The sequence below is a fragment of the Anser brachyrhynchus genome (genome assembly GCF_964034855.1).
Source record: "Anser brachyrhynchus genome assembly, chromosome: 11".
In the NCBI taxonomy this organism is placed as follows: domain Eukaryota; kingdom Metazoa; phylum Chordata; class Aves; order Anseriformes; family Anatidae; genus Anser; species Anser brachyrhynchus.
The window spans coordinates 19,462,156-19,486,608 of record NC_137706.1 but is presented as its reverse complement, the minus strand read 5'-3'; the positions used below and the strand labels follow the sequence as shown (position 1 = coordinate 19,486,608).

Sequence of the window (24,453 nt, the reverse complement as noted above, 5' to 3'; positions counted from 1 at the left end):
GGGAGCGATGGAGGCGCCCAGCGAAGGAGCGTGGGGAGGGAGGAGGTGAGAGCTTGGCACCGGTTTGTGGGGGAGCATTCGGCACAGCCGTGTTCACATAAATACACTATTGTTTTCTAATTACACATCGGTGAGCCGGTCATGGAAAAAAACAGAGCCAGCAGAGCCTCCCCGGGGCTCCTCCATGGCAGGGGAGCTGGAAGGGAACGTGGCTTCTCCAGACCTTGGCTTCACGCAGGAAAACGTCAGTGATGGAAGGGAAAACACGAGCCGTCCAGTCTTGCTGCATCCTTCCCTGCTAGCCATGGGGCACGGCAGCATCCCGCCGTCCCCTCCGAGCATCTCCCGGCTGTGGTCGGAGCTGGAAGCAGGCTGAGGGAAGCTGGGGCTGGCATCGGGCGCATGCCGTGGCCGCAGCAAGGCACTGAGACTTGGCACGGTTGGGCTTTCCGGAGGCGTGGGTTTTGTGGGTTTTGCACAAACCAAACCCAGATGCAGGCACGGCTGGGAGCAAAAGCCAGGGCTGCCAGCAGCCAAGCCCAGGGAGACCCACTGCCTGCCGCAGTTAAATGCTCTTAAATCTGGTGCTAATTGATCAAATTCCTCTTCCCTGCCACACAACCAGGTGGGGCCGGGCTGCAGTACCACTCCTCACAGCACCCCAGCACATTTTGGCATGGGGAGGCTGCTCGAGCATGGCCGAGCTCCGTGTTTGTATCTCAGAGCCTCCGGCTCGCTGGACATCCCTCACCCACCAGAGAAACCTTCTGACACTTTCTGGCAAATCCCAGTTGTTTGCTACTTTTAACTTCATAAACAGAAACAGGAGTCGGCGCCGGGCACCTCCGATTATTTTTTTACGTGACCCCGTGATCGATGTTCCTCCTGCACCGCTCCCTCTGGCAGCGGGGCCGGGAAGCATTACTAAGCGGGCAGCCTGTCCCATCGTGTCCCGTCCTATCCCATTCGATCCCATTCCATTCCTTTCCATCCCATCCCATCCCGTTCCACACCCCACTGCCCGTCCCCATCCCTAGCACAATGCGCACGCAGCACGTGTGATGCCACGGGGCAGGCACGTCCCTGCACAGCTCCACGCTTCATTTCCAGAGTTATACGGGAAAAATGTGGTTGCCCTGCTCGGGGGGGCTCTCCTTAGGGTCCTTGCTAGCTCTGCCCATCGGTTCAAGCAAGATGTGGTTGTATTTATTCACAAGGAGGGTCCCGGTAAGGTTGTCATCCCTCCTCTGCAGCTCGGGGCTACCCCAAGGGGTCTGAGACACGCATCCGTCCACGTCCCCAAAACCCCGCAGCATCCTCACCCGGCCCCGGCCAGAATCAGCGCAGGGGGGAGTGGGCAGCAAGGGGAACGGTGCTGAGCCCAGCCCTGCCCCAAGCCCACCAAGCGTGGGGAGCCCCCAGGCACCGGGGGGGCACTGCCTTGCCCCAGACCAGGCGAGACCCCACAGCATCCTCACTGCGGCGGGACACGGGCAGGACCCCCCTCCACCTGTGAGATATCCCCGCACGGAATTGCCACCAGCATCCAATTTGGGTCCGGACCTAGCGCGAGCCCCACAGCCCAGATAAATGATAGTGACAGCGCTGTCACCCACGGGACCACGGCACGAAGCCCCCGCGTCCCCACGCTGAGCCGCAGCCGCGCTCCCTCACCAGGGCAGCGCTCCGTTTTCGCCGAGCTCTGCGTTTACCATCACCTCGCCGGGGGTTGTCCAGCCTGCGGCTTCCTCGCTCGTCCGATCTGCTTTTGCTCGGCGGCCCGTGGCGCGGTGCCACCTCCGGAGCCGCACGCCACGCTATATAAGCCACCTCGCCGCGCGGGCTGCGGGGAGGCTCGCGCTTCGCCCGCTGCAGCGGCAGCACCGAGCCCCTAGGAAGCTCCTGCTCCTGCTCCTGCTCCTGCTCCTGCTCTCCTCCTCTGCAAATTCCTTCTTCCCGCAGCTGCTCCAAGCCCTCGCTCCCCCGGACCGCAGCGTGGCTGGCGGCGAGAGGACGGGACGTTCCTCCGTTGAGTTTTTTTATGGTTTTTGTAGGTAAGAGCAAAAAAGGAAAAAAAAAAAAAAAGTCCCGCTAAGTTTTTTTTTTTTTTCCCCTCTCTCCGCAGCGGGCGTTATATAACTCTGCTGGGTAATTAAGGCGGCGTAATTACAAGTGGCTGCGATTGTGGAGGTGGGAGTTCCTCGCTGGGGAAGCCCGAGGGTGGCCGACGGCTGGGTATATACGTGGCGAGGCGGCTCGCGGGACTGCAGGGCGTGCTCGGGTCGGCGTTCGGTGGCATCGCGGGGCTCCCATTCATCCCAGTGCGACCTCTCGCTCGCTAACTGGGCTTGGCACGGGGCTCGGAGCGGGGCTCGGGGACGAAGGCGCTCTGCTCCCACGGGGCTGCCGGAGCTGCGTCCTGCACCGCCTTGGGCTTGAGCCCACCTGCCCTGGGGCGGGGGGGACGTGTCCCCCGCACCGGCACGAAAGCCTGCGCCGAATGAGTCGCAGCCAGCTCCCGAAATAGCCCGCGAGTGGGAATCGGGCTTTCCGCCCGCATTCATTTTTCCTGGTTATTGTCTGGCTGGAAGTTCGTGACCCCGCCGTAAGCCCACAAAATCCCGCTCATGTGTTGCTCGTTATTTGTGCTTGACTGGGATCCGCTGAGCTGTAATCAAAGCGTTTCCTCTTCCCAGAGCCCCCGTGCTCGGAGAGGTTCGTTCACGCTGCTTGCAAGCAGCAAGGTGCTTTTGCTGCCGCTGGTCGCTGACAGCTTCGTTTTGTGGGTAAGCTGAGGCACTGAGCAGTGACAGCAACTTTTTCCCCCGAATTCATTAATTTTGGGAGCGTAAACAAAGCACCTGTAGCTGCAGCAGGCGTCACTGTGGATAACAGCAGCTCAAACGCTGGGTACCTTCCGAAATCAAATGCTGGAAACCCCAGGGCTAAGTGATTTATTAAACACCAGCTGCAGCGGCCGAGCTGGGGGAGAGAAACACAGAGCCTCAACCCCTCACCTCCGCATGCAAAAAAAAAAAAAAAAGAAAAAAGAGGAAAATATTTGGCATCTGGCTGCAAGGGCTTGGTTTGTGCGCAGGGTTTTACGCTCTCAGCGGTGCTCGGGAGCCTTCCCCTCCCGGGACACGCCACGAGCAGCGGGACAGGGCAGAGCGGGGCATGGGGGCCGAGGCAGAGGCTCTGCAGAAACACTTAGTCCGCAAAAGGGCCCGGCGAGGAGATGTCGTTAAAAAGCAGAGCTCTGCAGAATAGATTTAGGATCAGGGCTGAGATGCGATGGCGAGAAGCAGAGGGACACGGCACAGATGTGCCACCTCCGCTGGGGGACAGACGGACGGGAGCTGCTGTCTGGGGAGGACGGGCTGCCCTTTGAGCAAAAGCTTCTGCGATTTCTTCTGGATCGGGGCGGTTGTGGGTGCTAGATCAGGATGGCCCCGCAGGGCGTTTTGCTGGGAGAAGAATCCCGCAGGTGGCTGGCACTGCAATGAGCCCTGACCCGGCCGCGCTTCTCCCCGCAGGTCTGGGGAAGGCGCGGGACGGCTGCGGGTACTCGAGGAAGCCCCCGGTCACCTCTGGACACCGCCATGGTCACCGCGAGAGGATGGCTGCCGCTGCTGCTGCTCCTCCTGGGAGCCACGGCTGGTTTAGGTGAAGGTCACCCCCTTGCTATTCCTGTCCCGGTGCTGTCCCCGGCCAGGGGGACACGGGCAATGCCACGGGTGGGCACGGCGAGGGCAGGCACCGCATCCTCCTCTCCAGGAGAAGATGCGTGGGGCTGCTGGATCTGCGTGCTGCCAAGCCCTCGCACGGCGCAGCACGCCAAGGAGCTGAGCCATCAGGACCCTACCCGCTTCGCTCGGGAGGGTTTTGCAGAGAAACGTGCTTGCAGGCTCTTCAGATTTGTTTTCCGAGGCTATACAAGAATTTCGCCCTGAAGTGCTCTGGCCAGACGCCCGGGGATAAGAACAGGGAGGGTCAGTGCTTAACGGGGACGTGCCCAAAAACCCCGTCCTGCGCTGGGCAGCTCTGGGCTCAGCTCCCCAGTTTAAGTCCGAGCTCATCCCCTCGGGTTCTTTTCTCCCCCATGTAGGGGAAGGCAGAATGTATTTTACGCTTCCGGATATAAAAAGATGATTTGGTCATAGCGGCTCCAACACAAAGGGCAGCGAGCCTGAAATGCGACAGCACCGGGGGAAATCCCAGCAGGAGGGACGCGGGGAGGGCTCTGAGCACAGCCAAGCCATGCCCGACCACTCAAATCTAATTAACTTATTATTAATCTGTTTTAATCTCCAATTTGTTAATTTGTTGACCCCTAGGTCAAAGGCTTCTGAGGCAAAACCTCGGCAGGATCCAGATAGGACAGAAAACCTTCAGCCCGCTGGTGATGCTCAGCTTAGAGAGTGAGTTGTCTCCCACCTCGGGTGGCTTTCCCTTGCTGGGAAAAAAAGATATTGGCGCGTATTTTTTTTTTTCCCCAACCTTAATTTTAAAACAAATCAGTTCATGGGAGGAGGTGGGACATTTAGGCAATGGAATAAATGCTAATCATTCGTGACCTCCTGTCGGGTTCGGGCTCTCGCTGACACACGCCGCTGGCTCCTCTCCTGGAAAGCTGAAGGTCAAGTGCATGACCACAGCCCGGCCCAGGAGGCTGAGGACGGTGCAGTGAGGGCACGGCGCGTTACACCCAGCCCTCCCACCCCGTGGCAGGCGTGTGTCCCCCCAGTGGCCTGTCCGTGTGTCCTACATCGTGGGGCGGGGGTTTGGGGGCTTCCCAGCCTCCCATCCCACTCCCGTGGGGCTGAGCTGTAGGATGGAGGTGAGAATTGAAGCTCAGAAAATACGGACATGGGCGGCCAGGTTTGCACCTCTCCCTTCCGCCTGCTGAGAGGGGTTTTTAGGGAAGCTGTCAGGAAAACTGCAGCTTCCCAAATTTCCCCTCCAGGTGGATGGCCCCCAGTCGTGCTGGGGCTGGAGCTCACAGAGCAGGTGTTAAATTGTGCTACTTCAGGAAGAAATAAAGCAAAACCTTGAGGTTTTGGCCAACACCAAAGCAGCACCTGCCCTTGGCTGTGAGCAGGGAGCCAGAAGCTCCGCTTTTACCGCTGGGGGTGGGTGCACAAAGCCTCCCTGGGCTGTTCAGCTGGGCTCAGCGCAGCCACGAGGGTCACAGCACGCGTCCTCTGCCCGCAGGTACGAGGAGCAGCTCTCACCGGGGAGCCCCGACCTTCGCCTACGCCAGACGCAGTACGTCCCTGCCTGCCCCGTCCCTCCCCGCACGCACCCTTGGCTTCTCCCCATCCTCCGCTTCCTGCTTTTTCCGCTGTCAAGGTGCTACCCTGAGCTTTAAAATGCCATTTTGCTCCACGGGACTCCCCTCCTCCTTTCCTACCATCACCAGCCCCGCAGATTGAAGCAGCTGATCCCAAATGAGCTAAGCAGGGCTGTGAAGGATCTTACAGAAACCCCACTTCAATCTGCTGCACACGAAACCTTGGGGCAAACACGTTTGTCAGTGTGCCTCCTGGAACAAGGCTGTCTCCGAGCTCACCTCCCCCTGCATCCCCTCTAAATCACCCCAAAATTGTTAACTAATGCCTGTCAGTGTGCCACTCGGGATGCTGAACGGGGATGTCAGCGTGCCAACAGATTAAAAACTCGCCCCGCTAAGCCAAGCTCTCACTCCACAACAGACCTTACTCTTCCGTGGCTGCTGCCATTGAAATGCTTTTTTCCAGCCACCAGAACCCATTTAAACACCTGCTTTTGGAAGCCAGTTTCATTTTTGAACAGTTCAGCCTCTGTCTTTCTAGCAAGTAACCTAACCTGGTTTCCAACAAAGCTGGCGGAAGAGTAGGTGTGGGAGATGACGTGGTACCCGCACGCGTTTCCAAGAGACCTCATTTTTAGAAACTTTAGTCACAAGTGCATCCTCGTAAACATTATTAGAACATTGACATTTAAAAATAAACCCAAACCACACGCTTGGAGTGGATCTCATCCATTCAGGCAGCTTAAACTAATACCACCTAGCAGCCTTTTAAAGAAATTCCTTTAAACATCTAACCGCAAGCTAAACTTTCAAAAAAAACCCTTTGTATTTTACAAATCAGCTGGTCCCCAAAATGCTCAGCGTGCTCAGTAGCATCTCAGGCTTCTGTTTTGCACACAGTAAAGCTGGGGCTCTCAACAAGACACACGCTTCCCCTACAGAAAACACATGCTGAAGCATGCTTAAAGACATTCAATACGAGCATACCAACAATTTTACCCTTTTTTTTTTTTTATTTAACCACATTTGAAATGCAGGCGAGCGCTGCCCCTCAGACAGCATTTAAATGACAATGTGTGTTTGATTTCCTTTAAGCCAAAGTTATTCAAAACTAAGCATGAGCTGCGTGCACTCTGCACCCCTTGAGTTTATCTTAATCATCCTGAATTCGGTAGCCTGCAGGGAATTAAGTCAGAAGCATTCAGGCGCCTTCTCGTGCTTTATTTCCCAGCTCCCTGACCATGCTTTGAGTTTGTTTAATCCATGTGGTGCATGATATCCAAATACAAACGCGTAGCCGGAGCTATATAGAAGCTGTTAAGAAAACTGCCTGTTTTGGGGCAGCCGTACGTGTAATGTGCGTCGCACTAACACACCAATGATGTTATTCAAGGTCCACTGGTGCAAGATTCAAAAAGGTTTTTGTCTCCATGGTCGAAATGGAGCGAGTGCTCAGCAAAGTGTGGCCAAACCGGTGTGCAGAAGCGTACCAGATCCTGCCTAGCTGAACGCCTCTGGGGCGTGCACTGTAATGAAGCAACCGAGGAAGGGCGGCTCTGCATTGGACATGTCTGCTCAGGTGCTCCTATAACCTCAATTATGTCCTGATCTCACCACTGCATGGGTGTTTTACTCCCTTCGTGGCCTTTTTTCCATCTTTCTCCTCCTTGCCAGAGTTCTGAGAGATGCAAAACCTGGTGTCTTCCCAGGCAGGGCTGGAACATACAAAGGGAGCAGAGCATAAAGACTGGATAGCCAAACAGCAAGATGAGGGGGGTCCAGATGCAGGGAAGCAACAGGAACCCATAAAGATCCTGGGGATATAGGAAAATCTCATAGTCTCAATACAGCAGCAGCTCTCAATGCACAGTCAGTGTCTGCAGGCTGCTGCCTCCATGCAGCCAGACCCAGGAAGGAAAAGAGTGGGAAATATTGGATTGCCACAGCCTCGCTAAAGCAGCGTGTAATTAATTATATTATTCTTGTACCCCCCTTTTCAGCAAATCACTCTGAAAACAGTCTGTGTTTTCTCCAAGAAAGTTGTTCTGGGTTTTCCCTATTTCTTCCATTTCTTTAGAGCAATGAAAAAATTATCACAGAGCTGCTGTACAGGGATGCTCTGCGATCATAAAGGAACGACCTGAACCCTTGCAAAAGGGAAGAAGTGGGAATTATTTAGGATTAACTGCTATAGGCAACGACAATATTTCAGAGTCACTGTTTGGGATACCGCTCGTTAGACCTATCAGATAATGTTCATTTGGCAAGTAACCTATGTCCAGAACAAGTCAGGATACTGTTGAATAAGGGGAGACAGCTTTTAAAATACACCAGTGCTGTGACATTTAGTTGGTAACAGAAACCTACAAAGTTGAAGGCGTTTGAATGTGTGATTTTGCCAGGGTTCAGCTAAGAGCTCACATGCAGATCTGGATTCAAGTTTCCCTGAAATTCAGCCCTTCGGGGATGGTAAATAAAAGTTGCTAGCTGTAATTATATCCACGTGGCTGCTTTCTACTAATTGTAAGGTTCAGAACTACATCACCCCCGTGTTTCTAATGCACAGCTGTTGATAATCTGTAAAAATACGTTTTGGATCCAATTTATTCCTTATGCCCTATCTGCCTTATTGCATCTAAATTAAAAGCAGGCACGAGACCGTGCTGTGAGCAGGACGGGGACTCGGGCTGCTTTCTGACCCGCCTGCCTCCCCTCCAGCCTGCAACATCACGTGCCCCATGGGCCGCGTGAACGCCGACTGCGACGCCTGCATGTGTGAGGATGTGACCCTGCACGGAAAGGTCTCCCTCGAGGACGGCTCGCCCGCTGCCGATGCCCGGGTCTACCTGCAAGCCAAGAAACTCAAGCTGTTGACGACAGCTGACAACAAGGGCACTTTTAGGATCCCCGGGGTCTGTCCCGATGGCAAAAACACCCTTAAAATAAAGAAAGCCAAATATGCAACGGCCGCCGTCACCGTGCCCGAGACCAACAGAAGAAACCTGGCGCTCCAAGTGCAGCTGCAAAGATCAGGTAGCCCCGAAGAGACGGGGGAAGTTCAGCACTGCTGAAAGCAGGAGGCTTTATGCAGTTATCGGAAATAAGACTAATGAGGTGGCCTTTCCTTGTCCTGCAGGCAAACCCTACATTGTAAAGAGTCCCGATGACAAGGCGAGGAGAGTGGGGCAGAGCGTGGCGCTCTGCTGTGACGCCGTGGGGACTCCGGCCCCCGACCGCTACCTCTGGTAAGGAACTTGAGTTTGGTCCCATACCCTCACGGCAGGCAGAAGTCTTCACTGTTGCACAGCCTTGATTTTTTACCTCCTTACTCTCTTACATAAAGGCGTTGTGGTTTTTTTAAGCTATAAAACTGCGTGCTTAAATACACTGAGAACCCACCGCTACAGCTGATGGTTTCCTGGAGATTTGCAGAGTTGGCATTTCTCACAGGTGCAGTAATGTAATCCGCGCAGGGACTTAATGGAAAAAACATACAAATAGGGCTTTGAAAAACCTCGCCAGGTGTGACTGGCAGCTGTGTCTGGAACTGTTTTTAGGTGAAGCCCCTGTAAGGATTTGTAGCCTGACTAGCACCCCATACAACACAGTGGAGAGATGTTTTTAAGTACAACCACAATACTGAAAGGGCAGCTCCTGGGACGTAGCTGCTCTGTGATACTGGAGGTGAAGCTGATGGAAGAGGTCTGGCAAAATCCACACAGCAGGACACAGAGGGGGCAGGATCCAGCCTCTGCTCTGCACCAGTCATTTAGTCAGGCTCTGTCCCGTTAACTGTCTGCCTGTTCCTGGCAGGTACCACAACGGCTCACTGCTGGACCCCTCCATATACAAATATAAAAACAACCTGATTCTGAAGAACCTCAACAGAGGCCAGGCAGGAGAGTATTTCTGCAAGGCCAGCAGCGACGGGGGTTCAGCAAAGTCCCAGTCTGCCAAGCTTTCTGTAGTAGGTAAGAAAAACGTGCATGATGCACTCCAAAACAGCTGGGGAGGCAGCGGGGTGCAGAAACCAGTGCTCAGAAATTGTCACACATGTGGGAAAGAAAAGGCGCAGGAAAAATATTCAGCCTTTATCTCACGCATCCGCTAGCGGATAAGCCTGAGTGAGCTGGTTATCGGCCAGATGCTCTCTACAAACTGGAGCTCTGGATTTCAGATGACCTGCCCAACTCAATTTGCTGGGCACGGTCATTTCTCACTGTAATTGCTGCCTGGCGTGTGAATTTTGTATTTATTTATTTATTTTTAAATCTTGGGACCCATTTCGGTCTGTTCATAGCCAGAAAGCCAGGCAGCTGCAGAACACCTAGCTGAGGCTGTTTGATGGCAGCGGCAGGAAAGCAGGAGCTGGGACACTCCTGCAACCACCACTGCTCTTAATCAGGTACCTCAAGTTACAGCTGAGCACCTGCTTCACTGAAACAAAGGCCAGATGAACTCAGCTAAACAAAATTCTGCAAGCCATGTGTTTTATCGCTGTAAAAACCTGCGATTGGAAGCAATGTTTAGCTCTGAGGGTTTCAGACCACGTACAGATGACTGTCCAATTATTTCATGCTGCTCATTAAGAAATCCTGTTCAACAGGAAGACAAGAGGCAGCCTGCAACCCCCAGCCCCAAAGCCACCTCATCCGTCTTCCGCACGACTGTTTCCAAAAAGCAACTAATTCATTCTACTACGATGTGGGCAAGTGCCCAGCGAAGACCTGCGTTGGGAAGCTGGATAAAGGACTGCGGTGTAAGGACAACGTTGCCTACTGCTGCGGGGCATCCAAGATGGAAACGAGAGAGATCCCCTGCAACGGGTACACGCTCCCCACTAAAGTCACTGTAGAATGCGGCTGCAAGAAATGCACCGAGACCAGAATAACGGTTCGAGGCAGAGCCACAGCAGCAGATAACGGCGAGCCGCTGAGGTTTGGCCACATCTACATGGGGAACAAGAAAGTGAGTATGACCGGCTACAAGGGAACCTTCTCCATCCCCATCCCCGCAGATACCGAGAGACTGGTTCTGACTTTCGTAGATCGGCTGCAGAAGTTCGTGAACACAACGAAAGTTCTGCCGTTCAAGGAAAACGGAGGTGCTGTGTTTCACGACATTAAGTTGCTAAGAAAGAAAGCCCCCGTTACGCTGGAATCCACTGAAACCAACGTGATTTCTTTGGGAGAAATGGAAGATGATGATCCAATTGCCGAATTAGAAATTCCTCCTGATTCATTTTACAGGAAGAATGGAGAACTTTACAGAGGCAAAGTGAAAGCCAGTGTGACGTTTCTGGACCCAAGAAACATCTCAACAGCTGCTGTGACACAAAGTGACCTGAACTTTGTCGATGAGGAAGGAGACGTATTCCCGCTCCGCACGTATGGCATGTTTTCCGTGGACTTCACTGATGAACGGGGCACCGAGTCCCTTAACGCAGAGGAGGTGAAGGTTCATTTGGACACTGCTCAGATCAAAATGCCCGAGCACCTGCAAGAGATGAAGCTTTGGTCACTGAACCCCGAGACAGGATTATGGGAGGAAGAAGGGGACTTCAACCTTGAGAAAAGCAGACGGCGCAAAAGAGAGGAGAGAACTTTCTTGGTCGGAAACATGGAGATCAAAGAAAGGCGGCTTTTCAACCTGGACGTCCCAGAGAACAGACGGTGCTACGTCAAAGTCCGAGCGTACAGAAGTGAGAGATTTCTGCCAAGTGAGCAGATCCAAGGGGTAGTGATTTCTGTTATAAACATGGAGCCAGAACCAGGGTTCTCTTCCAACCCCAGAGCGTGGGGTCGTTTCGACAGCGTGGTCACTGGTCCCAACGGCGCCTGCGTGCCAGCTTTCTGTGACGAGCAAAACCCAGAGGCCTACACAGCTTATATTTTGGCAAGCCTGGGGGGAGAAGAACTTGAAGCCGTGTCCTCTGCTCCCAAACTCAATCCCAATGCTATTGGGGTCCCACAGCCATATCTCAACAAGCTCAACTACAGGAGAACAGACCACGAAGACTCAAACACCAAGAAAACTGCTTTCAGCATTAACATGGCCAAGCCGAGTCCAAATTCCGCGGATGAGAACAATGGCCCTATTTATGCCTATGAAAACCTAAAAGAATGTGAGGAAGCTCCATACAGCGCCGCTCACTTCAGGTTTTACAGGATAGAGGGAGACCGGTACGACTACAATACTGTTCCCTTCAGCGAAGACGACCTCATGAGCTGGACCGATGACTACCTGGCATGGTGGCCTAAGCCCATGGAATTTAGGGCCTGCTACATTAAAGTAAAAATTAACGGACCCCAGGAAGTGAACATAAGGTCTCGCAACATGGGCGGGACACATCCACGTACCATTGGCAAGCTCTATGGCATCAGGGACGTGCGCAGCATCCGTGACTCTGAGCAGCGGGACGTGTCGGCAGCCTGCCTGGAGTTCAAGTGCAGCGGCATGCTCTACGACCAGGACCGCGTGGACCGCACGCTTGTGAAAGTCATCCCCCAGGGCAGCTGCCGCCGCGAGAGCGTTAACAGCATGCTCCACGAGTACCTGGTGAACCACCTCCCCATGGCTACGAACAACGATTCCAGTGAATATACAATGCTGGCGCCTCTTGACCCGCTGGGGCACAACTACGGCATCTACACCGTCACTGACCAGGACCCGAGGATCGCCAAGGAGATCGCTCTGGGCAGGTGTTTCGATGGCACCTCCGATGGCACCTCCAGAATCATGAAGAGCGACATCGGTGTCGCGCTGACTTTCACCTGTTCGGAAAGGAGCGCAGCCGAGCAAAGCATATTTGAGTCCCAGAGGAACTCGGGCCAGCAGTCCTTAGTGGTGCCGCCACCCCCAAGGGAGAGTCCCGCGTTCCAAAGGCAGCTGGAAAGCCGCCGAATCACCCAAAGCAGGGTCCCGATGAGAGGTCAACGGCCTTCCTCTTACTAAAGATACACAGGAGTCTCACTAAAGTCAATCGCATTTGATTCAGTATAACCTGAAAGGAACATCCACCTGCAAGTAACTTCATTCAAAGCAGGTAGATGTCATTATTTTTGAGATGTGATTAAGGTGCCTCTTTTTTTCTTTTTACATTGCACCAGAAAGGAAAGATAAGGCCAAAATTGGGGGCCAGTAGTTGTAGTGGGTTTCTGCCTTATTAAAAGCATCCAAAAAAAAAAAAAGTTCTGCCTGACTTTAAAAAGCTTCACAATAGCCTAAAGAGAGGATTAAACACACAACTCACTTAAGACGTGTATATAAGACATTCTTCTGGTCTGCATCTGCAGACTTTGCCAGCCCAAGTACCTGTACAGTAGTTGATAACATGAAAAGGAATAAACTGATTTCCTGATACTGAATTCAACTGCAAGGTTTTGTACTTGAAATGTAAGTATTTTATTTATTTCTAGCTTGTTTTAGATGACCGTATTCAAGCTAAACTACCGGCAGCTGCATTTCTAAGAACTCACATGCTTGACAGCACAGAGAAGCCATGTGGATTTGTAGGCTCCACATGGATAAAATTATGGCTCTCTCTTGCTTCCTGCATTATTTGAGAAGAAAATCCTTGCTCTACAATAGGGTAGATTAATAAAAGTCATTTTGTAATTCTGACAATGCTGTATTCCCTTTGTGTTTGACATGCCCAAGTAAATAAACCATGTGTAGAGCTGACAGAAGAATAATCTGCAAAATTTCTTTTCAACAAACGGGTCAAAGCTTTTCGATGCAAGACTGATCCTGGGTACGGGAAAGTGGTTTGGCGGGTAGCTGCTGCTCCCTTTAAGTCCAGGGCTTCGCCACAGCACACTGCATTCAGGGAATCTCCAGTCTCTGACCCACAAGCAGCACTAGAACCGTGAGATGCGGAGAGGCAGCGACTGTTAGGAGGTGAAGGGCAGCAGGTCTGAGCAAGGGATGAGCACTAAAAGGGAGCAGCAGGGCTCCCAGAGGGGGGACAAGATGGGGGGAAAAGGGCTTTAAGGATGACAGCAAGTCAGGGAATGTGGAAGCACGGCTAGGAGGTACAGAAACGATTAGGTTTCCCTCCACATTCAGCAGCAGTGCACAGCACACTGCTGGGTAAGAAGCTGCTCTTAGCTGAAAGCACAGATGGCCACAGAAGGGGTCAGACAGACAGTGACCCATCATCGCCCTATCAAACCCGTACGGCCTCCCCTCCACTACTTCTAGAGAGCAATTGAGGACCTCGCCAGCACAGAACATGCTGTGTTTACACCCAAATATACTCCTGTCAATAAACTTTTTGGGTGCAGGCAAGCCAGTACGCCTCCCACACTGAAATCTTCACAGAGAGACCACAAAAAGGTAGCCAGTGTTCCTGAATTACAGCTGAATTCAAACACAAGCTCCAGTGTGGATTTCCCTCTCTTACCACTCAATCCTCTCCTACAGATATGAGGACAGTTCTGATACAGATCTCTTCTGTGTCTTACCTACAGCTCATGAAGGGTCTGGTGAATGTTTCAATAGCCTTTAGCAAGCTCTCGAACAGGTTCTCAGGTCTGCCATGGAGCATCTCAGGTATTAAACACAAATCTGTGCAGGACTGTGCAGTGCCAACGCAGCCTGAACTCTGGTTAAAAAGAAAAAACCCTTTATAATCCATGTTTTTATGTAAATTGACTATTATCTAAGAGAAATGAGAAAAGAAGAGCTGTGGAATACTCTGGCACATCCTTCTCATACCAATGAATTTAGACTGCGTGTGTTTTCTTTTGTGTCTAGTCTGCTGCAAGAGCTTGGCGCGGGCTTGGGCCAAGGCAGCCAGTGGGGAGCATTAGCTCGGACCTTCCCACAGAGCTCTTGGCTTGCGCTGCAGACTCGCAGAGAAATGCCTCTTCTCTCCGCTCCCCTCCTCCTCTGCAGACAGACAGCCAAATCCTGGCCCTGGTTTCATCACTTTGAGGGTGAAGTAACACAAATGACTTCTACAGACTAACCCAGGAGTTCCACAGAGGAAAGCAGGCTCAGGATCTGGTCCCTGCACTTCACGGGTGCTCAGCAGAACCAAACAGCAGAGTTTAGGGCTCTTCCCCATGGGAAGAAATTTGTTTAACAGCAAATTAAATGGTCACAGACCTACGGCCTGAAATTCTGCCCATCCATCAAACAGCAAGAAGCTCTCCAAGTTTCCCCAAGCAGTCCCCCACTGCAGCTAAACTCTGACTTGGAGAAACAAACTTCTCTGCACTCAGAGTCCCTGAGCTCTCAGAGGAGGCTGCTGGCAGAGTGCATTGGATACAAAGCAAGACAGGTTTCCAACGTAGGCACTGACGTGCTATTAACAGAAAACCAGCCAAAAAACACCGCTCGGTGCTAACATTTCTTCACCACTGATAAGTCACCACGCCAAAGACATCAAGAGCTTTTCTAGGATAAAAGCAACAATAGATCCTAGTGTCCACCCCTCACACAAGTTTTATGCTGTAGTGTAGTTCTGACTTCCAGCTCCTTAGCGCTCATGTTTATGGTCAGTGCACTGCAGTGTCCCTTCTGCAACCTGAAACCTAAGGCACACTCCCACATATCAAAGGAGAGCATCAGCCCCAGGAATGCAGGAAGGCTGTAACTCAGCTCCTCCCTGTGCATTAACTTTCGGACCACCAACCTCGAGAAGCAGTCTGAAGCAGGAGACCTGGCTCCTAAACATCAGTAAGTTTGGGGCTAATGGCAAAGAAACTTCCATTAAGGTTACTTGGTTTCCAACCCTGATGACCTATCCCTCCCCTTGTTTTTAAGAAAGAGAAAATTCTGCCTCCCAGAAGCTACCAGGCTGTCAGCAGTTAGGATAAACACAAGAAGTGAGATTCCCATCTAGCCTCAACCCTCCTATTATTCATGGATTTTACAAACAACAATTGTAAGTCTCAAGTATTCCTTTGATTAATCACCTACACTTTTTGAAATTTATTCAGCAGAAGACAGGAATAAAGTTTCCAAGGAAGCAGGGGGAGTAGTAGTGTTTGGTTATAGAACAGATGCATCCAACTGCTAGTCATCAGCATACTAGGAAACATCGTTCCCTCTAACATTCACTTGAAATTCAAGATGAAATCATCCCCATCCAACACCATAGCCCTTCTGGTATCCAAAAGTTTTGCAGTTCTACCAGCAACTTGGCTTCACTGATCTTAAACTGAGCCGTAGCGGATGTTGGGTCTATGAATACCTCTGCTATGTTTCCTCTCTCTGAGAGGAGGACAGCTGTTTTATTTCATTAGTATCACTTTCCAATTGCTAGGGTGGCTGTGCTTGACCCTCAGCAGTGGTCCTGGGGATTGAATCACCCTGCCTATGTTCCAGAGCCAACCTTGACATGCTATTCCACACCTCATCAGTGAATGCCCCATTTTTGTTTTGTCTGTTCTGCAAAAATAATCAGATTTTCATTACCTACTGGGTTAAATCCCTACAGAGCTAGGTGAAGGCAAAGTTTCCAGAGAGACATTTTGGCTAACAGCTGCCTGGGGAACACCAATTCCCTTTAAAGCTTCTCTACTATGTCAAAAATAGCACGTCAAAGATTTCCTCCATAAAAAATAAATTAATCTTAGTCTCTTTTCCTCCATAAAAACAACTGGGTAAAGTCATGCACATTCTGAGCTAGGCCAATTAACTGCTAAGCTACAAAAAACGGTCTAATCTTTGAAAATCTCTTGTATAGAAAGGAACTCTGAGAAGATTAAATTGAAAAGCTATAGGTATCCTGGCTACATTACTGTTTAGGCATTAATTGATATTAAACAACTGACTGAAGACATTCCAAACCTGATTTTTTGAGATCATCTGCCAAGCTGACCTTTTTTTCCCCCCTAAGAGATGCAGTGAGCACCATCTAGTGGGATTCTGAGTGCATGTCATCCCGAACTCCCTGTAAAACACAAACCCTTCACTGTTACCATACGCTTTAGAACTGAAATTACCACCTGCCACCAGTGACTAACAGCAACAGATCTCACACAAGGCATAATCTAAAACTGTTGGCAAGAGACGTACAAATTGCCCTACAGATTATCCCCGATGCTAACATTTAAGAGACACTGCCAGTTGGAAATTGATATTCCACCTACCAGCATTAATGCCGCCCAGCAATAACATTGCTTTGCTCCATGTCATTTTGGAAATGCACGCAAAGCTACACTGTGCATACCGCTCTGATCAAAGGGTTTTGCTCTCTGAATAATTTAAACATAGCAGAAGAGTGAAACGGCATTTTTGGTACATTCTGGAGTGATTTCAGAGGATCTTTCTTTGGACCCACGCTGGGACACAGATAAAGCTTTGCTATTTTGATGCCAGAGCAGGTTCAAAAAAAGGAGAGGACACGAGTAAGTTGCAAGAACTTCCAAAGAATTTTCTCAAAAGTTTTAAAATTACAGCAGCGTAAGTTGCACCCTTGAATCTGTGGTCAGAGACAAAGGGAATTCTCTACCGAAAGCCAACTCCCACCTTACTGCTGTTTCCAGCTTTTGACTCGCATTTACAGGCATGGATTTCTTGGAGGATCACGTGTTCCAGAAAACCTGTCAGAGGCAGATTAATTGTTGAACCAATGGCAATGAAAGAGGAATACTGCAGCATCTGCTTTAACAGATGCTTCTTCAGAAACATTTTAATCCATGTTATATAACACCTTTTTTTAGATTTGGTTTCTTTCATTCAGTGAGTCACACTCAAGCACGTCAAGCTCCTGTCACCTTGATGTAAACCTCATGAATTCAACACGACTTCAGTTTTAACTTTCAGACACGAGTGTCTGAAAAGACATGAACCCCCTGAAATATCTGAAGAGCCAGAAGTACATGCAAAAGAGGGTATGTCCTGTAATTATGTTTTTTTCTTTTGGGGCTTACAAAATTTCTGTGACAATGCCATAAATATAAAGCTAAGAGAAGGGAACAAATTGAGCAAATAACGCTACAGATCTTAAGAGCTGCTATCTGGTCTTTAGATTAGTTCTCTGATTTATCTGGTCTGGTTCAAGAATAGAAAAAAAGGAATGGTTGATCACATGGAATATGAGACTTCCCAGAAAATCCCACCTAGCAAACAGAACCAACAGAGGCATATGACCAACTCTACACAGCTCCAAATATGGCATTTTATCAAGAAACTGCAAAGTACAGGACGTTTTGTGTTTAGAGTAGTTAACTATAAGAAAACTAGCACGGAGAGGTGAAGGTTTTCCAGATACTCTCAGTTAAAGCTTAAGTTACTCACCTCAGCATGGGGATACAACAGCAGAGTTTAAGGTCCACAAGAAAATCAAACTGTCAGAGGGCATTAGACTTTGAGGCAGAGCAGATATCAGACAAATCGCATCTGTTATTTTTGCTAGATAATATTCCATAGGTAAGTATCACAGAGATGCGATTAAAACATTGCATGTATATTCTTTTGCAATAAATCCTAACAGAAATGAAGATATTTGACAAATGATTTAGCAATGAAACAGGCTTCTGTTCTGAAAATCTTGCTTTTGTGAAACTAAATATGAAGTACAGAGATTACAGGGATTTTAACATTTCTAGATTAAAGTAACTGTGCATATCTTATGCTTTGAAGTTATATTGAAAGTCCCCCGAAATAAATTGAAAGCACTGTACAAAAATATATTTATTACCCAACAGCAGAAACAGAAATTTATTCACTGTCTTCAGAGTTCAGAGATCCTCTTCCTTAATGGGGAAAAAGAAATGAACATCGTCAGCACCACGATGAAAACATGCAGATGACAGTCACGTCAAACATTCTGGGGAGGAAAACCCTAAACCAAGTTAAACGCTATAGCTGGGCATTGAAATATTTTTATATTACTATTAACTTACAGACATCTTTTAAGACACATCTATTGTTTTATATCCTGCACCAGTATTTCGCTCTTTGAGAGTCTTTTTTGCTGGGGTAAGTCTGAGTGTTTGAAATCTGCTTTCCTGATGAACCGTTCTCGAGTTCTGCTGGAACCAGGGGTGCATATACCCATTGTAGAAGTCAACTGCTCTAAGCTTCTTCTTTAGCACGACTGTTTTGATTCCAACCCAGCCTTCCTAAAAATAAAAATAGAAGTGTTTTAAATATGATAATCTTTAGCTCACCACATTGACTTACGGAACATTTTATTTAATGTCATCAAGTTTATGCTATGAGCCAAAATTCTCACTTGCAAACAAAAAGACTTTGTGGAAATTAAAAGTTCTCCGAGGCATCAAATAAAAGGAATTATGCTAATCTAAACTAGTTCAGTGAATAACAACAGACAATTAAAAGCTAAGCAACACAAAAATATTAAAAACCTCACATAAAACAAACAGAAGCCTACCTTGCAACGAGCTACCAGTGTTTGGGACACTTTGTGGTATAGTAGTGAACCAGGAACAGCTTCATCGTCATTTAATACTTGGTCTAAAAGCAAAGCAAGATCATCTTGCATTTTTATGTGAACAAGTAAAAACTTTGAAACACTCTCTTTTAAGCAGAATTACCCTGAATTACTATTTTGCTCAAAAATACTTTATTGTATTCTGTGTTTTATTATACATAAATGAGCAGGAAAGCATCAGAACAGTCATTCTCAAGCACTGCTCCCAGTCTCATCCACAAGTAGCCAAGCATCTGTGTGTCTGGCACAGCAGAGCACACAAAGCTCTCAGACTCACAGGCGACTAGAGAAAATGGTTTAAGTGACAGTGTACACAGCGATAGCTTTCCTCTGGAGAGATCCACAGACAATGGCATTAGAAGAGGATCTCTCAACTCATTCATTACAGGATTAAAATCCTCAAATATCAGGATTCACAGGACTATGCCTGCTGTTCTCTCAACATCATCACAAAGCAGGACTGTCCTTAAAATTCATCTTACGCTTGTCTTTGGGCTCAGAAACTTACTAGAATCTGAGCACATGTGAAACTTGGTTTTACTGGATTTCCAGGAAGCAGTACTTGTTTAGTAAAATTGTGTACAATCTTCAAGTTAATGCTTACAAAGACATAAGAATTTAACTTTACAGATTAATTTAAGAGTACATACCAGCAAAATCAGGGATATTATCCACTTCCACAAAATCCATAAGCTTAACAGGACTACCCTTCCAGAGTGTCTGCAAAGGAAACTGGAAACAGAAGCAACTTGAGTTTCAGCCATCAGTTAAAGTATCTACAAAACTCAGACCTTCTGGAGGACAGAAAAGGGGTTAAAAAAAATCCACTCTTACCATACTTCCTATGGCACGATGCAGCCGAATTACTTGTGCAGCTGTTTGCTCTTCCCATTTTATACAACTCTTAGCTACAGATACTTTAGGAGCTAGAAGAATAAGAAATTAAAAGATTTAGTATTTTGTTTTGCATCTTTTTGCACACAAATAGCTGTACCGATTTCATCCTGATAAATGGAAGGTTCACAGTCTAGCCCTAAGTACTTCACAAGTTCTTTTCTCCATTTGTTGTCTATAAAAACCCAGGTTGGCTTACTTATCTTTTATTCCCAGTTGCCCTCTTAAGTACAAAGTGCAAACTCAATGCATATTTACAAGCACAGCTGAGCACTTTTGTTGGTGTTACAAACATGAACAGTAATAAATCAGCTCAGATTTCGTGTCATTGCTAGAGATTTGATATTGCACATGAAACATCTGGGAAAGAACAACAACAAACACTGATGTAGCAAATTTGAAGACTTCTGAGGGGTGTTTCCCTCTGACTAAGCCAGAGGCAGCAGTGGGAAGACCATATTGAGAAAGGTGTCCAAACAAATAAAGCCCAGCATAGTAGGAATAATCAGTTCTTCAGCTGATAAAAGAAAAAAAAAGAACAAGTTGTATTAGATAAAATGTGTACCTACCAAATGTTACTCCTTCTTTTGGTTGTTCTTTTTTATTTTCTAAACTTTCAGGCAAGTTTTTCAAAACTGACAGCAGCTGCAAAATATTTTTTTTGTACAGAATTTTAGCAAATTTGAGTGTATTTGCTGACAATAACAGTAAACCTAAGACATACAAATACATTACTTAATTTTTAATCAGTGAAACTTCCTCATAAGGTAAGGAAAAACTCCTACGGAAAATTGCGTCACTACATTCAGAAGCCTTATCACATACACAAACACAGTAAAGTCATTCTTTCTATTGAAACACAATTAAAAAATATATATTTTTTTTCTGGATGATCAGGACTCTGATGTTAACCCTAGAACAGCATGAAAGCTGAAAAACACAAATATTCATTTCAATAAAAGAAGCAACTGCAGCGTTTCCACGCAAAGCATGCACGTTCTTCACTTATTAGAAGAGCAACACACAGGACCATCAGGGATGGATCATTACAAACCACTCAGCTTTCCTCTCACTACGAGAACAAGCTCACAAACTAATTTTCAGATCACTCTCCTCCTAACAACTGCAGTCAATGCAGAACAAGATTTAAATAGTAGGTTACAAATGTTAAAAGCAAAGTATTAATCAGAAGCGACAGTAGCTTGCATGACTTTACCATGTTTGCACCCATCTTTGATAGTATCTCTTCCAACTCCTTTGTAGTACAGCGGGGAGGAACAGCAAACTCTTCTTGCTTAATAATTGGACCTACGTCAAACCTACAAGGCAGAAAACACACAAGTTTACTGCAGGAAAAACTCTCCATTAACAGTTCAAAAGCGTACATTAAATACATTAATTCAGTTACTCATTATCTTTTGCTCACCTATTTGACAGTGCGAGAAAACTAAATTTTAATATTTGGCTGACACGGCAAAAGAGGGAAAAGAAAGTTGGATACATCTTATATATGGAAGCAGTACTCAAGTTTCAACAAAACAAAGTTTACAGATCACAAGTACAAGACTTCAAAAGAAACAACCTGATATATTCAGAAAGAATTTTTCACACTTTTCTGAGATCTACTGTCAGGCAAACATCTAACAAAGAAAAGATCAAGCTACGACGTGTTTTTACAAGCCATCCAAGCGAGAGTTTGTGCTGAAGCACAAACAGATGATCCCTCTCTTGTCCTTTGGCAAGCAGTTTATTGCTCTCCCTTACGCTCACACGTTACGGGCAACTCTGAAGTCTGAAAATCCACTCTTTTCTGTAACATCATACCCAACCTATTAATCCAGCTGCGTGACTATTTGTTCTGTATCTGCTCCCCGTAATAATGCTAAAAATTAGAGAACAGGGCTGGGATTGCTACTGCTGGCAACAATCTAAACGGGCTGAAGGTGCTACCAAAACTGCTGCACGCTGCTACAATAAAAGATAAGTCCTTTTTATTATTTACATTATTACAGTTTGCTTTATTTCTGAAATAAGCTAAAGACACAGCTTTAATATTGGCTACGCATTTAAAGAAGCAGATTACTGGGAATCAATTTCTACAAAAAAAGCAGCATTTCACCTGGTGTGACTACTGAATATTTCCATCAATAAAAACTATTTCTTAAAAGCCTTTAATACAGCAGTCTAGAGTACAAATTATAAACTCATTAAATACTGTATTTGTTCGAAGTCTGATATGGTCAGATGAAAATTTCTAATATTCAAGTCTGAAACCCTTCAACACACACGTTTTAGGTAACCTATCGATTACATAGAACAGCAGCAGCGAGTTGTTTTGAGAAGCACATCTAACATACCTCTTTGGTCTTATTTCCATAATTGTCACCCCAGTCACTTTGTCACCATGAAGAATCGTGTGGACTATCGGTGCAGGACCACGCCATCGCGGGAGAAAGCTGGGATGGACATTCAGCACGCCACTAAAATTGAGTATTTTAAAGTTAGAATAGGAACAGTAACTGAAACATATACAAATGGGTGTGCAGCACTGATTACCCTGAAGCTACCTTAGGAATTATCTGCTCAGACTTTCTGACGTGTTACTGGTTTATACACTTAAAGGAAAATTCACACTACGTAATCTTCAGCTTCTCAGTGAATACAGAAAGGGAGACGAGAGGAAAAAAGGTAAGCATATTATGCTGAACATCTCCATAGTTCTCCATCAACACAGAGATAGAAGTAGGGCTCAGGCTAAGCAGATAACCTTAGGGAAGAAGCTCATCTTGCCTGCTACAAATCACGGGCACTGATTAGAGTGACGTTCAGAAGTGGAGCCTGTTTTTTCTAATGAAACAGTGACAGATGTCTTGTCAACTCACTTACTACGGGAACTGTAGAATAAGGTCCTCGCTTAGGAGACGTCCAAAGGATGCCACCACACCAACATCAAACTGCCCCACGGGCCCCGTGTGCGGCCACTCGTGAACAGGCAGCTGGAGCTCCTGGGCACAGCTCTTCACGGGCAGGCCTCTGGGCAGGCGGGAGGGCAGGGTCACCACCTCCAACCTGGACACGAGCAAGTCCTTGCTGGGCTCCCTGAGGTGGACAAAGCACTGAAGGACTCATGCAGGCAGAGCTAAGGAGAGACAAAGGCTGGCTCACACCCACCCCTTGCTGCGGTCTGCTTCCACAATGCCTGCCTCTTCAAATCCTATCCCCTAGACAGTCCCCGGCCCCTAAACCCTGCCACCACCCATAGTCCCACAATCCCTGGCTCCCCCTTTCAATCCCAAGCCCTGTCACCAATCTCCACAACCCTTGTCCCCCTCCAAACCCTGTCCCCTTGTAGCCCCTGCTTCTTCTCCATGGTCCCGCACGTAACTCCTCAGTCCCTGTCCCAATGTACGGTACCCTTCCTCCCTTCCGCACCAACCCATGGGCCCTGCCCTCCCCCAGCACCCTCTGAACCCCATCCCTGGCCCTCCCCCGGCCCCCTCAGCCCCTTCCCTTCCCCGTCCCCTCCGTCCCCGGCCCTCCCTCGTTCCCCTCAGTGCCCTCCCTCACCCCCCTCAGCCCCAGGTACCCGAGCGGTACCTGGCGGCCTGCAGGGCTCGCAGGGCGGTGACGGCGAAGCGGTCGGTGCCGAAGAAGAGCACCCTCCATGGCGGCTCCCGCCGGGCCCCGGCCCCGGCCCCGCCGCCCGCCGCCTTCAGCCCCTCACGCCAGGCCCGGAGCAGCCGCCCCCGCATGGCGGCCCTTCCGGCGCCTTGGGGGCACGTCACGACATGGCGCCGCGCGGCGGCTGAGGCGGGGCCGCCATTTCGGGGCGGGGAGGCGGGGGTGACAGACCCAGGTGTTGCCTGCACGTCCCGGTCTTTTATCGTAGAATCATAGAATGGTTAGGGTTGGGGAAGAGCTTCAAGATCGTCAGGTCCAACAGTCACCCTGCCACCAGTGTCGCCCACTAAACCATGTCCCCAAGCCCCACGTCCAGCGTTTCCTTGAACACCCCCAGGGACGGTGACTCGACCACCTCCCTGGACAACACGTTCTGGCCACTGAGAATAAATTTCTCCTAATTTCCAACCTCCACTGCCCCTGGCACAACTTGAGGCCATTCCCTCTAGTCCTATCCCTAGTTATCTGCGAGAAGAGGCCGGCCCCCAGCTCCCCACACCTTCCTTTCAGGCAGTTGCAGAGAGCAGTAAGGTCTGCCCTGAGCCTCCCCTAGACTAAACAACCCCAGTTCCCTCAGCCGCTCCTCACAGGACTTCTGTTCCTGGCCCTTCACCAGCTTCACAGCCCTTCTCTGGACATGTTCCAGGGCCTCGATGTCCTTCTCGTAGTGAGGAGCCCACTCCGTGCTGCCTCACCCTCGCCTTTGTGTAAACTGACCACTCAGCCTCGGTGCTGCGATAACACAGAGAAATGTCCAGGGCAGAAAGGGATGTTGACTCTGCAGCCATTGTTTCTCCCCCTTCTCCAATGCAGATGGGCAGCTGCAGTGTTAAATTCTGTGGCTGGCCCAACAGACAGCTTTGTTTTAACAGTGATTATAATTTGAAGAATGTTTTCTTGTAAGTCATGAGGTCAGGATAATCGCTTAAAGAACTATCTTCTCCCATAACATAAGAAACAAAATATTTTATAATTCTGCTAAGGACATTCTTTTCCCCCATGGGAAGATTTTTTTTGTGTGTAGATGTTCATTTAGTATAAATTACAAACACAATTCCCTATACATCTAAATGACGACATAGCCTAGTATCTTTGACATTAGGAATTTCTAAAACAGAGTATATGAGAATCTGGGAACAATTTATATATGCCAGTGAAAACATATAAATTCTGT

At 48.5% G+C, this 24,453-nt stretch overlaps 2 protein-coding genes across 6 annotated transcripts; one reads left to right on the top strand and one right to left on the bottom strand.

Moving 5' to 3' along the window:
* Window positions 1-1,633: 1,633 nt before the first annotated feature.
* On the top strand, window positions 1,634-12,979 carry CILP (cartilage intermediate layer protein). Of its 5 annotated transcripts, XM_080607820.1 has the most exons (10): window positions 1,634-2,054; window positions 3,537-3,666; window positions 4,338-4,421; window positions 5,215-5,268; window positions 6,687-6,872; window positions 8,012-8,326; window positions 8,430-8,538; window positions 9,107-9,264; window positions 9,900-10,261; window positions 10,352-12,979. In XM_080607820.1, exons 2-10 carry the CDS (start codon window positions 3,603-3,605, stop codon window positions 12,245-12,247), a joined length of 3,228 nt encoding a protein of 1,075 aa, XP_080463946.1. In that variant the 5' UTR covers window positions 1,634-2,054; window positions 3,537-3,602; the 3' UTR covers window positions 12,248-12,979. The 5 variants fall into 5 exon arrangements, with proteins under 5 accessions (XP_080463946.1, XP_080463942.1, XP_080463943.1 ...); XM_080607816.1 differs by having other exon boundaries at window positions 1,638-2,054; window positions 9,900-12,979; XM_080607817.1 differs by lacking the exon at window positions 1,634-2,054 and adding an exon at window positions 2,171-2,190 and having other exon boundaries at window positions 9,900-12,979.
* A 4,436-nt stretch (window positions 12,980-17,415) lies between these two features.
* Window positions 17,416-23,928, bottom strand: MTFMT (mitochondrial methionyl-tRNA formyltransferase). Its single transcript, XM_080607854.1, has 10 exons — window positions 23,868-23,928; window positions 23,196-23,475; window positions 22,485-22,697; window positions 21,956-22,078; window positions 20,815-20,917; window positions 20,168-20,243; window positions 19,539-19,630; window positions 19,355-19,436; window positions 18,645-18,727; window positions 17,416-18,372 (listed from the first exon to the last, which is right to left on the bottom strand). The coding sequence occupies exons 2-10, from the start codon at window positions 23,348-23,350 to the stop codon at window positions 18,163-18,165; spliced, it is 1,137 nt and encodes a 378-aa protein (XP_080463980.1). The 5' UTR covers window positions 23,351-23,475; window positions 23,868-23,928; the 3' UTR covers window positions 17,416-18,162.
* Between the last annotated feature and the right edge of the window lie 525 nt (window positions 23,929-24,453).